At 41.3% G+C, this 14410-nt stretch overlaps 1 protein-coding gene across 2 annotated transcripts in view; it reads left to right on the forward strand.

Moving 5' to 3' along the window:
* The window catches only part of golim4a (golgi integral membrane protein 4a), a 108765-nt gene that overhangs the window by 47701 nt on the left and 46654 nt on the right, over positions 1-14410 (forward strand). For both annotated transcript variants that reach the window (XM_063045825.1, XM_063045826.1), the window contains exons 7-9: positions 983-1066; positions 5446-5604; positions 12833-13177. In XM_063045825.1, coding sequence (XP_062901895.1) covers positions 983-1066; positions 5446-5604; positions 12833-13177 — 588 coding nt within the window. The remainder of the gene's footprint in view (positions 1-982; positions 1067-5445; positions 5605-12832; positions 13178-14410) is intronic.

A 14410-nucleotide genomic window follows, 5' to 3' on the forward strand; every position in this document is an offset into this window, starting at 1 on the left:
GGGAAGAGTTAGATTGATCTTCAAATAGGTTAAAAAGTTGGCACAACATTGTGGTCCAAAGGGCCTATACTGTGCTGTAGTATTCTCTGTTGTATGTTTTTCAGTAAATCACTTCCAAATTCTATCTGTTCCTTTACAGTTTTTGTAAGCACAGTACCCAGTACTGGTCTAGACACCCCACCTGTTGCCAAAGTAGTAATTTATAAAGGTTCATAATGATTTTAATATTCATGTTATTCGTCTTATTAAGTCAAGAACCCCAAATACATTTTAAATCACTTTTTCTGCCTGCCCTGTCATTTTCTGTGAGCTATCCCAATATCGCCTTCAATCTCTCTGTTCTTGTACCCGTTGTGCCCTTTAGTGTGCACGTCAGCCTTCACTGCAAAACTAAACTCTTCATATTGTCTGCATTATATTTAATTGGCAAACTATAACATGAAAAAATTATTACAAGTAGCAATAGTAACAAGTCTAGGCTTTTGGATGTAATTTTGGTTGTTAAAAGGTGTGGGGGATTTGATATCAATGTTAGGTTGATTTCTTTTTCAACAAAGTACCCACTCCATGCCTCTTCCTTTAAAGAGGATCACCTGGCCTCACTCCTATCTTCTATAAATGGAAAACATTCTTATAAAATTGAAAATATTTTACGGAGAAAATACTTCGGCATCTGAAGGTTATCCTTGGTTAAGCAGTGAGATTAAACTATATGTCTTCTACCTGACAGACAATTTAACTGCAAAATTAACAACTGTGTGCAAAAAAATGGAAACTTCAGTTTCTTATTTTAAATTTAGAACTAGCATTGTGAAGCCATTGGAAGGGACTCCTATCTGTTGCTTAGATAAGAAGTAGAAAGTTTCTAGCTCTGAGTTACCCTTTGCCTTATACTAAATATAGTCAAAAATATATGAAAAAGATAAGACAAATTCTTACAGTTATTCTTCTTGATAACTTTCAACTATTGTTGTTATTGCAGCAATTACACAAGAACTTATTGTTGCAACATGATCAGCTCCAGGTGACTTTAGAAGACCACAAGAATTCCCTCTCAGTTGCCCAGGTGTGAATTCATTAAATATTACCATTTCAATGACATGAAAACATAATTTTTGCAGATGGAAAATTAGATTCCATTCAGTTCTGTATATTTTACTGGCTACAAAATGTAAAATGTAATTTGCAAATTACCTATATGTAGCCAGATGAAATCACTTGGAGAAACTATTTGAAGATCCGTACATCTAGACAGACGACAGTATGTTCTCTGTTCTGGTAATGAAGTTATTGCTTTTGCAGTTGCCTGCTTGCTGATTGGAAATTAGTGAAATCTTTTTGTGCTTTATAGGGAATTGCTGCCAGAATTTCAGTTAATATTATAATATTATGTCACTTCATTTTATTTGCACTAGTTCCTTTTGAAAACATTGCTGAATTTGATTTATTATTGTTCTTGAGCTCCCAACAAGTACACCTGATAGTGCAGAGAGATGATTCAGAAATCCTACATTGAGTGCGCCAACTATCTAAAGTTTATGCCTAACACGTACAGGGAGAGTTGCTCCATGGAGCTGATGTTCAGTTAGTTGGAGCTTTGAAAGGGCTTGATGATCCACATTCCTCTCCTGGATCCCACTCTAAGATCTTTCTGTAAGCCACACATTGGGTCATAGAGTACCACAGCAGAGAAACAGGCCCTTTGGCCCATTTGGTCTATGCTAAACTACTATTCTGCCTAGTCTCATCGACATGCACCTGCACTGTAGCCATCATACCCCTCCCATCCATGTACTTTTCCAAATTTTTCTTAATGTTGATATCGAACCTGCATCCACCATTTCCCCTGACAGCTTGTTCTACACCACATCACCCTCTGAGTGAAGAACTTCCCCTCAGGCTCCCCTTAAATATTTCTTTCAGTCTTAACCTGTGACCTCTAGTTCTAGTTTCATCCTAACTCAGTGGAAAAAATCTGTTTGCATTACCCATGTTGGAGTACTATGTACAGTTTTGGTCACCTACCTACAGAGAAGATGTAAGCAAGGTTGAAAGAGTGCAGAGAAAATATACAAGGATGTTGCCGGGTTTGGACGACCCAAGTTATAAGGAAAGATTGAACACGTTAGGACTGTACTCTTTAGAATGTAGAGGAGATTTGATAGAGATCTACAAAATTATGAGGGGTATAGATAGAGTAAATGTAAGCAGGCTTTTTCCACTGAGGTTAGGTGGAACTACAGCCAGAGGTCATGGGTTAAGGGTGAAAGGTGAGAAGTTTAAGGGGAACGTGAGGGGAAACTTCTTCACTCAGAGGGTCATGAGAGTGTGGAATGAGCTGCCAGCAGAAGTGCATGTGAGCTCGATTTCAAAGTTTAAGAAAAGTTTGGATAGGGATATGGAGGGCTATGGTTCTGGTGCAGATCGATAGGATTAGGCAGTTTAAATGGTTTTGGCATGGAGGATGGGCTGAAGGGCCTGTTTCTGTGCTGTACTTCCCTATGACTCTATCTATACCTGGCATAATTATGTTTACCTCTATCAAATCTCCGCTCATTCTCCCACGCTCCAGGAAATAAAGTCCTAACGTATTCAAACTTTCCCAAAAACTCAGGTAAAGTCGTGACAACATCCTTGTAAATTTTTTCTGTGCTTTCTCAATCTTATTGATATTTTTCCTGTAGGTAGCTGACCAGAACTGCACACAATACTTCAAATTTCTTCTCACCAACATCTTATACAATTTCAACATAGCAACTCCTGTACTTCGTACTTTGATTTATGTCGGCCAATGTGTCAAAAGATCTTTTTGCCTGTGATGCCACTTTCAAGGAGTTATGGATCTGTACTCCCATTTCCTGCTGTTCTACTGCACTCCTCTGTGCCCTACCCATCACTGTTCAGTTCCTTCACTGGTTTGCTAGCAGAAGCAGTCAAGGCTAAAGTTTGCCTAGGAATTATCCTACTCTGCTTCTCTTGCCTCTCCCATTCCCTGACAACTCCTGTTATCTATGTTCCCAGGTACATAACAAAGACGTTCAAAAGCCCCCTGATGCTGGACTGACCAAGTCGTACTATTCATGTTGGGTTTAATGAGAAAAGCAGTGCTACTTTGAATGGTTATCTGCACAGTATGGTTCTGTGAACATACTTTGAACATGTCAAATATAAACATAAAATGCTTAATAAATCAGACAGTATTTATGGTCAGTGTCAGTTAATACTTCATGTCAATAGTTAATCTTTAATTTAAAAATAATTAAGAGAGAAATTCTATATCAAAGAGCAGTACTTTTATTGTTACTTAAAAATATATTATCTGCTACTTGATCATCAAGTTCAAACTGGTACCACAGGCACGAGTATCCATAGAGTTAACTGGGCATGCGCAGTTACCACTTGCTCTGCAGCGCACGACTGTCATGATCTTATTTAACCTCATTTATCAGATATAGGAGCAGAATTAGGCCATTTGGCTCATTGAGTCTGCTCCACCATTTCAAACTGGCTGACTTTTCCTCTCAGCCCCAAACTCCTGCCTTCTCCCTGTATCCTCTCATGCCCTGACCAATCAAGAATCTTATCAAACTCTGCCTTAAATATACTGCACATACAGTCTTGGCCTCCACAGCTGCCCGTGGCAATGAATTCCACAGATTTATCACTCTCTGACTAAAGAAATTCCTCCTCCTCTCCATTCTAAGGGGATGCCCCTCTATTCTGAGGGGGCATCCTCTGGTCCTAGACTCTCCCACAAAAGAAAACATCCTCTCCACATCCACTCTATCAGAGCCTTTCACCAGTCGACAGGTTTCAATGAGGTCACCCTTCATCCTTCTGAATTCCGGTGGATACAGGCCCAAAGCCATCAAACGCTCTTCATATGACATTCAAAGGTTACGTCCTTCGTTAACTTGTTGAAGAGTCCAATAGTGAAGCTACCTGTAGGAGCGAAGCGAAGCATCTGTTTTCTATCTGCGTGTTTATTATGCTAGCTAGTTATGTGGGTGGAGCAAGATAAACTGAAGGGTTAAGTTGCATATTCATGCTTTGTTCTGGGCAGTTTGAATCTAGGGACTGTCGACTGTCATATCTTTTGTTATTCGGTTAATTACATTTGAATTCACTTAACTCTACTTAACTTCATTTAAGTCCACTTAAGCACGTTTGATATTGCTAGTTTTAGTTTCGTATGTTTCATCGCTTCAAGATTGTATGTTTTGCTCGTTGCTAATAAAGGATCGAATACTTTTTTTTTGACCATTTCGGATTGATCAGAGGGCAAGCCATACAGGGTAACTCCAAGTGCTTGGTCTCCAGCAGCAGCATTGATTTGTTGGAGTAGGCGCTACGCTATCATTTCCCCTCGGTCTCTCAAAGAGCTGGCCATCATGCTTTTGGCAGTCTGCACTCTGTCATGATTAGAGGCTACAGAGTAAAGACTTTGGTGCAAGAATGTACTTACAAGGCCAGGATTTACAAGAATGGATACATTAAGCAGTCTGCAGCATATTCTACCCTCAGGGCCTCTCAACAAATTCTTATAAGCATTCTGCTTAGCATTTTAGTTGAAGAATGCATGGGCTGCCAAGGGAGAAGTAATACATAAATGGATTAAGGATGCATTAGATGTGTGGAGGCATGAGCAAAAGAAAAAGAGGAGTGAGTGGTAAGAGAATATGTACAACGATATAGAATGAAAAGTGCAAGTATGGGACAATAATGAAACAAGAAGAAAAGTAAAACTGAGGTACAAGTGGCAATAGTGAATGGGGGTTCAGTTCCGGCTGCTGTAGGCTTTCCTCCAAGTGCTCAGGTTTCATCCTACGTTCCAAAGATGCACCGCTAGGATTAGTGAGCAGTGAGCATGCTACGTTGGCACCCACGGCTGAGTGGCCTCACTTGTGGGCTGCCCAATACAATCCTGGTTGAGCTGCTTTGACATAAAGGACACACTTGACTGTATGCTTCAATGTATGTGTGACAAAGCTGCATAAATTCTAATCTTTAGTAGAATATTTGTTTGTAATAGAAATAGTATTCAGTGTGAAAGTCTTTAATCCGTGCAGCAGAATGGCGGGGAACTGTTTTTCAAACTAATGTCGGGCATCATTGGAACAGTGTAGGAAACCAATGGAAATCAGAGTGAAAGTGAGATGCTGAATAAAATTGTGCGTGGCCAGACCTTCTGCTGATTCTTCAAAGCCAAATGGAGTTGGGCCATAATGCCAACACCGACTTTGTGTTTGGTCTTTCCCAGTCCAGTACGGAAGAGGCCATTTTGGGAGCAGTAAATGCAGTTTACTGAATTGAATTGAAGTTTCAGAGAAAATTGCTCTTTTTTTGCAGCTATAGGCTGCAGGAATGGAGGAAATCCCATTGATTTGTTAATGTACTGCTTCTATAAGCAATTGCCACATTACAATTTGCTTTTTTGTATTATAGGCTCAAGTAGAAGAATACAAGCAACTACGAGAAACACTAAACAAAATGCCCAGCCTGAGGCAAACTGAAGAAAGGCCACCTTCTCTCAATGCAGAGAAATCACAACAGGGAGACCAGGACCAGGGTCCATATAGGGCTGAAGAGGAAAGACATGTTGAGGTATGTCAAAGTGTAACCAAGGCGGTGAGTACATTTGTCTGTGATTACTGTTATATGTTAAATCCTGATGCTGAGGAAGAAAATCTGTTAAAGTATATTAAACAAGCAACAGAAGGTCGAAAGACAGTCCAGTGATATTTTAAATAGAAACTTTTCTGTGATTCTCTTTCATGGGGTGATGGAGATTTTCTGTATTTCAGTTCTCATTTATTTTGTGAGCCTGTACCAGAATTATGTCTCAGAAGCATTGGAACGTAGAACATAGAATGGTACAGCAGAGTATGGGTCTTTCTCTGGTTTTAGAGATGCAGCACGGTAACCCTTCTGGTCTGATGAGCCCATGCTGCCCAGTCACATCCATGTGTTCAATCAATCCACAAGCATGTATGCCTTTGGAATGTGGAGGGAAACCCATGCGGACTTGGAGAGAATGTCCAAACTCATTATGGAGAGCGGTGGGAATTGAATCCGGTCACTAGTACTGTAGAGTGTTGCACTGACTCCTGGGCTCCTGTGCCGACCTACGGTATCAAGCATACTTCACCATCAGTCTAATCCTTTCCTTATAACCTTCTATCTATCTTACATCCATGTGCCTATCTAAGAGTCTTTTGAATGTTTTGAATACGTTGATCAGGCACATTATGTAGAAATTCTATTTGTCAAAAATACCAAGGCCATAATATAAATAACATCAGATATGCTGATGACATCGTACTAATAGCTGACTCAGAAACAAAACTTCAAGAACTACTCAACAGTGGCAGCAGAAAGTAATCGCAGAGGCCTCTCAATCAACAGCAAGAAGACAGAAAGCATGGTCATCTCCAGAAAGACAAACGTCCCACAATGTGTGATCAAGATCGGAAATACAACATCAAACAAGTCAACAAATTCAGATATCTTGGCAGCCTAATAACAAGTGATGGCAGGTGCGACACAGATATCAAATACAGAATAGCAATGGCGAAAGAAGCTTCCCAAAAAATGAAGACCCTATTAACAGTCAGAAAGATGAGCATGTACACTAAAAACAGAATACTGCAGTGCTACATTTATTCTATCCTGACTTATGGAAGTGAATGCTGGACCGTTTCCCCAGCAATGGAAAAAAGACTAGAAGTGGCTGAATTATGCTTCTACAGGAGAATGTTAAAAATATCATGGACCACACACATATCAAATGAAGAAGTTCTCAGAAGAGCCCAAGCAGTTCAATCACTCATACCAACAATAAGAGAAAGACAACTCAGATTCCTAGGACACATCATGCGGAAAGATGAACTAGAAAAACTCATACTCTCTGAAAAGATCGTGAGGAGCAAACCTAGAGGAAGACCTTGGCTTATATACATCAAAAGCCTATCCAGGTGGCTACACATCGAGGAAATGGAAGTCATCCAAGGAACGAGGGATAGATTTATAGGAAAACCATGGTCACCAACGTCCGCATCTGATATGGTACCTAGACAGACAGACAGACCAAGAACAATGTTCCATGTTCATCTTTTATAACCTAAGCTAAGCTAAGAAACTGCTGCGTGTTCTTTAGTCATTATGCAGTAAGGTGTTATAAATTTATTAAGATCAGATTAAGATGTCAGGGAAAAGAAATTCTTAGGTACCTGAAGAGTTGTGTTATACAAACGTTCTTCAGTGAGCCTTTATAAGGTCTGAGCTACCTCTGTCACCTGCAGAGGGATCTTACCACCTTCCCCACCCTTTGGTTTACACAGGGATCTTGCCATCTGTGATTCCCTTATCCATTCATCCCTCCCCACTAATCTCCCTCCCGGCAGTTATCCATACTAGTAGCCAAAGTGCCACACCTGCCTATTCACCTCATCCCTCACCTCCATTCAGGGCCCTAAACAGTCCTTCCCGCTGAGGCAACACTTCACCTGTGAATCTACTGGGGTTGTCTATTGTATCCGGTGATCCCGATGCAATTTCCTTTACATTTGTGAGACCTGTCATAAATTGGGGGACTGCTTTGTCAAGCACCTCTGCTTCATCCACCACAAGCAGAACTTTTTGGTGGCCAAACAGTTTAATTCCGATTCCCATTCTGACTTGTCGTCCATGACCTTCTGTTGTGCCAAGATGAGGACACCCTCAGGGTGGAGGATGACATGGATATCAATTTCTCCCTTGTAAAAAAAAAAAAAAAAAAAAAAATTCCCTCCTTCCTCCGCTCTTTTCCTATTTCCCACTCTGGTCTCTGACCTCTTCTCACCATCATCTGGGACACCCACCACCCAGGACATGCTCTCTTCTCACTGCTGCCATCAATAAGAGGGTACATGAGCCTCAGGACCCACACCACCAGGTTCAGGAAGAATTATTACCTACCCCTCAACCATCAGGCTGTTGACCAAGGCAGATAACTTCACCCAGCCTCACTTGCCCCATCATTGAAATGTTCCCACAATCAATGGACTCACTTTCAAGGGCTCGTCGTCTCATGTTCTCAATATTTATTTCTTATGTATTTATTATTGTTGTTTCTTCTTTTTACATTAACACAGTTTGTTGATTTCTACACTCTTAGTTGGGCACTCTTTCATTGATTCTATTAAAGTTATTATTCTATAGACCTGTTGAGTATGCTCACAGGAAAATCTCAAGAGTTGTATACGGTGACATATATGTACTTCGATAAAAACAATTACTTTGAATTTTGAACCTGCCTATCACCTCCCACAGGGTCCCCTCTTCCCGTTTCCTCTTGTCCATGCTCCTCTTCTATTAGATTCCTTCATCTCCAACCCTTTATATTTCCTATCCTGCTAGCTTCTTGCTATCCTCCTTCCCTCCATCTCTTTCCGGTCCTGAAGAAGGGTCTTGGCCCGAAATGTCGACTTTATTTTTTTCCATAGATACTGCCTGATCTACTGAGTTCTTCCAACATTTTGGGTGAGCTGCATTGTTATACCACCATCAAGAATGCACACTGTGCCATCCCATGCCTAGACAGTACTTTGGAAAGTCTGATCACCTGGTTGTACTTCTCCTCCCAGCGTATAGGCAGAGATAAGGACCGCAGCGCTGTCGGTGAGGACCAAGAAGGTATAATCAAGGGAGGCGAAGCAGTGCCTACAGGACAGCTTTGAGTCAGTGCACTGGACAATATTCAGCAATTCATTTTCGAGTCTGAATGAATATGCTGTAGTTGTCACCAACTTCATGAAGACTTCTCTCGATCAGTGTGTGCCTTCGAGAACATAGTGGACATATCCAAACGAAAAGCTGTGGATAAACCAGGAGATTCATTCATAGTCTGCTGAGGGCTAGATCGTGGCAATCAAGATCGGTGATCCAGAACTATATAAGAAATCCAGGTACAACCTACAGAAGGCTATTTTAAGTGCGAAAAAAATACTCATCAGCACCGGCAGGGTGAAAGTTAACATCATGAATGGCTGTGATGCTTGACTCCCAGATGAGCTCAACGCCTTTTATGCTCACTTTGAAACAGAGGATAAAGCTACACCTGCAGCATCTGGTGACCCTGTGACCTCTGTCTCGGAGGCTGACGAGAGCATCTTTTAAGAGGGTGAACCCTCACAAAGCATCAGGCCCTGATGGTGTACCTGGTAGGATATTGAAAACCTGTGCCAACCAACTGGTGGGAGTGTTCTCTCACTGCTGCAGTCAGAGTTTCCATCTGCTTCATAAGGGTGACAACCATACCAATGCCCAAGAAGATCAGGGAGAGCTGCCTCAATGACTGCGTCCCAGTGGGACTCACATCCACTGTAATGAAGTGCTTTGAGAGACTGGTCATGGCCAGAATCAACTCCTACCTAAGCAAGGACATGGACCCACTACGATTTGACTATTGCCACAGTCGGTCTACAGTGGATGCAATCTCACTGGTTCTCCACTTGGCTTTGAATAACTCGGACAATAGCAATACCTATTTCAGTCTACTGTTATTTGATTACAGCTCAACGTTCAACACCATTATACCCTCAGTACTAATCAACAAGCACCAAAACCTGGGCCTCTGTACCTTCCTCTGCAACTGAATCCTTGGCTTCCTCACTGGGACACCACAGTCTGCGCAGATCAGAAATAATATCTCCTCTCTGACAATCAACACTAGCACACCTCAAAGTTGCGATCTTAGCCCACTGTTCTGCTCTTTCTACAGCCACCATTGTATGGCTGGGCATAGCTCAAATGCCATCTATAAATTTGCTTACAACACAGTTGGCAGAATTTCAGACAGTGACGAGAAGGTATACAGGAACAAGATAGATTAGCTGATTGAATGGTGTTACAGAAACAACCTTGCATTCAGTGTCAGTAAGACCAGGAAATTGACTGTGGACTTCAGGAAGGTGAAATCAAGGGAAAATGCACCAGTCCTCATCAAGGAATCAGCAGTGGAAAGGATGAGCAGTTTCAAGTTCCTGGGTGCCAACATCTGTGAAGATCCATCCTGGGCCCAACATATTGTTGCAATTACAATGAAGGCACAATATCGACTATATTTCATTAGGAGTTTGAGGAGGATTGGAATGTCACCGTAGACACTCACAAATTTTTACAGATGTACCGTGGAGAGCATTCTAATTAGTTGCATCGCCATCTGGTAAGGAGGGGCCTCTGCACTGGATCAGAATAAGCTGCAGGAGGTTGTCTGCACTATCATGGTATCAGCAGCCCCAGCACTGAGGACACCTTCAAAAGGTGTTGCCTCGACAAGCTGGCATCCATCATGATGGAGCACCATCAACCATGACATGCCCGCTTCTCACTGCTACCATTAAGGAAGAGGTATGGGAGACCGAAGACGCACACTAAATTTTTCTCGAGCAGCTTTTTCCCCTATGCCATGAGACTTCTGGACTGAGATCTCAGGTGTTGTTCCCGGGATTTGTTGGAGCCACTCTCCCAGTCCACCTGTCACAGCTGCAAGTGCTCCTATCACTGCCAATTTACCCTGGCTTTAACCTTCCACATTCATTCTTGCTGCTCTTTCAAGCCCTGGTATTTCTCCAGCTTCTCATGTTCTTTCTTCCTGATGTTACTGCCATTTGGGATTGCCACATCTATTACTATTGCTTTCTTCTCTCTATTCCTTGTCCATTATTACTATGTCTGTTTGGTTGGCCAGCACCTGCTTATCAGCCTGTATTTGGAAGTCCCATAGGATCTTAGCTCTGTCATTCTCTACTACTGTCTCCATTTGGGCTTAGCATACGCAGATGTTAACAATCCATATGCAGCACATATGTTCCCATACACAAGTCCTGCAACTTAGTTGTGCTGTTCACTGTATGTTGTCCCTGTCTGCATCTTGCACCCTGCTACTATGTGCTGGGATGGTTTCAGCAGATTCTTTGCACAGTGTGCATCTTGGGTCTTGTCTGGTGTGATAGATCCCTACTTCTATTTCTTTCTTTCTTTCTCTTCCTTCCTTCCTTCCTCCCTCCCTCCTTCCCTCCTTCTTTCCCATTATTATTATTATGTATAGCAACGTACTGCTGCCACAAAACAGCAAACTTCATATACCAGTGATATTAAACCTGATTCTGATTCTGAAAATATGAAGTTCTTAGAACCATAGAACATTACAGCACAGGAACAGGCCTTTTGGCCCTTCTTGGCTGTGCCGAACCATTTTTCTGCCGAGTCCCACTGACCTGCACCTGGACCATATCCCTCCATACACCTCTCATCCATGTACCTGTCCAAGTTTTTCTTAAATGTTAAAAGTGAGCCCACATTTACCACTTCATCTGGCAGCTCATTCCACACTCTCACCACTCTCTGTGTGAAGAAGCCCCCCCACAATGTTCCCTTTAAACTTTTCTCCCTTCACTCTTCACCCATGTCCTCTGGTTTTTTTCTCCCCTAGCCTCAGTGGAAAAAGCCTGCTTGCATTCACTCTATCAATACCCATCATAATTTTATATACCTCTATCAAATCTCCCCTCATTCTTCTACGCTCCAGGGAATAAAGTCTTGATCTTCAAAAGCAAAATACTGCAGATGAGATAAACCTGAAATAAAATAGGAAATGCTGGCAATATTTAGCAAATCAAACTGTACCGAGACAGAGAGAAACAATTTCTCTGTCATTGATGCTGTTTGTTCTGAAGACCATTCTCAGCATATATTGTTCTTATAGCTGTTATAATTTGATTTCATTTAACAAACGGTCTAACAAAGAATATCAATCACATCATACACAAAAATATTGCATGCATGTTAGAAATTCAAGGTCAAGGGTTCTCCAATATTTGAGGAATTTTTCTTGGCATCAGACGGAATTAGATTAAACCAGTCACTTTTTTGGCTGGGAGGATATAACTTCTGAAGAGTCCTAAGGGTTAGTTCTTGACCCCCAATTATTTACTATTCTAAATATTGACATGGAGGAAGGACAGAGGATATGGGATCCACATTTGGCAATAACACCAAGGGAGGGCTGCAGCAGTCAGAATGTTTGGACTCTGTAACAGGATAATTAGGATGTTTAAGTGGGTGTAAACTTGGCACATGGAGTTTAAAGTGGAAAAGTGTAAGATGATACACTTCTGTAAGAGGAATCAAAAGGCAAACTACTATAAAAATGATTTTTAAAAAATTCAGTTGACCTAATCATAGAGACATCTTGGGTTTCTTGTGCATGAGTTACATGAAGTTATCTGGCAGGAAGGCAGATAGCATATTTGTCTTTATTGCAAGACAGTTGAGGTTTGAAAGTAGGGAAGTACTGTGACTGTTGTACTTCATATTGGAGGCCTGGATTACTGGGCATAGTTTTGAGTTCTTATTTAGGAAAGAATATACTGCAATAGTAGTAGTCAAAAAGAGGTTTAGCAGTCTAATTTGGAGATGAGAGCGTTATCCTAATCAACTTCGGAAATTAGATCTGTATTCCCTGGAGTTTAGTAGTATGAAAGCTGCTTACAATGAAGAGAAGCGGGGTGACGCAGTCAGTGAGGTTGCTGCCTTGCAGCACTGGAGACTGGTGTTTAGTTCTGACATTGGGTACTTTCTGTGTGGAGTTTTCACACTCTCCCGGTGACGGAGAGAACTTTGCTGTAAACGGATAGTCAGTGCAGATTTAATGGGCAAATGGGGAATTTGATTTGGTGATCTATGCTTCTGTGATTGTGAACTTCAACAGATTATGCTAGGTTTGTAAACAGGGGCAGTAGACTAGAGCCAGTGCAATGAATAAATAAAGTTACACATGTATGTCTTTCAGAGAGAAGGTGGCCTGTCACATGTTAAGCCAATGATAGAAGAGAATGAGATCTCTAAAACAAGAGAAGATAATGAAGAAGAACCAGAGAAGCGATATCCTCAACATGAAAACTGGCACAGGAATCCACTGCCAGGGCATTTAGATGTGGACCAGGATGAAAATGAAGGACAGGAGCATCATCGTGAGTGGGGTGAGGAAGAGAGAGAAGGTCATATAGTGGATCAGGCAAGAGCAAATGGACAACATCAAGAGGAAGAGGAAACTGAAAATCATCTGAATGAAGATCACGAAAATGGGAATGACCATGGAGGAGAACAAAATCTCTCCACAAACAGTCCTAATAAGGTAATATTTAACTTTATTTTATTTATTGTTTCAAGAACATGAATGCAAAAGTAACCCTATTTTTCTTATCTTCTTGACCTGCTCTTTGTTTCCACGCTCCCATCTCCAGTAGTAAATATGAAGAATCATGAATTTCTCTGAGTCTGATAGTACTTCTTACCTGTCTTTCTTCTGTTTTGTCCCATGGCTACTTCATTCCTGTGTGGAGGCATACTCCCATTTTGTTTCTGGTTCACCTCTGCCTGTCCCTAACTTTCCCAAACTCTGTTTCTCCTTTAGTTCCACCTTCAGCTCCATTGGCCCTGTCTCCACTAAACTGCTGACCATATAGCTTCCCTTCCTGGCGCCTGAGTTAGCAATCAAATACCATGTCTCCTGTGCTCAAAGACACAGACCCTTTGATCTTATGTCCTCACAAATGACCACTCAATCTCCGACTTTCCTATTGTCTCTAAAGTTCATGATGGATATCAAATTCATATCCATCTTTTCAAGCATTTCTTGCTCAACTTTGTCCAAATGATTTTCTGCTCTTGCCGTAGTTTTGTGTCAGTAATGAACTCCAATGTGACCGGAACAGGTAATCTCTCTTCTTAAACTTCTCAACCTTTCTGTAACCTTTTGTCGTTGTTGACTACGCCATCCAAATTTTTAGCTGGATTGATGTTCTAATCAGCGATAGACATATGTGTGAAAATTCTAATAAAGGAAACGCAATGGAGACCAGGTCAAGGTGAGGTTTAGATTTGTTCTTCTTAAAAAAAAAAAGTTCAGTTGGAAGATCAGAAAATATGGCATTATTTCTGTTTTGCTTGCAAATAACATGAGGAGGGTTTAACTGTCTACCCACCCCCTACCTCACCCTCACCAAACCCTGAACAAACTACAATTGTAAAAAATTGGGGACCTGGCACTAATTCCTGTGGCACACCATTCACTGCAGCTCTTAAACCAGAAAATGACTCATTTTATACTCTGTGCCTCCCAATAGCCAGCGAATCTTCCATCAACACTATTTTCTGCAGTAACTTTTGATTGTATTTCTTCGGGGAATCCATATATAATATATCCACTGTTTACCCTTTATCCAAGGGATACTACCTCAAAGGGCTCCAATAAATCACTCAAACCTGATCTTCTACATACTCTGAAAGAAAATTTAGAAATAATTATGTCCTTTTGATTATAATAGTTACCTTGTTTCAAAAGTAGGCTCTCAGGAATCCAGTAATT

Source organism: Mobula hypostoma, chromosome 4 (assembly GCF_963921235.1).
Source record: "Mobula hypostoma chromosome 4, sMobHyp1.1, whole genome shotgun sequence".
Lineage (NCBI taxonomy): Eukaryota > Metazoa > Chordata > Chondrichthyes > Myliobatiformes > Myliobatidae > Mobula > Mobula hypostoma.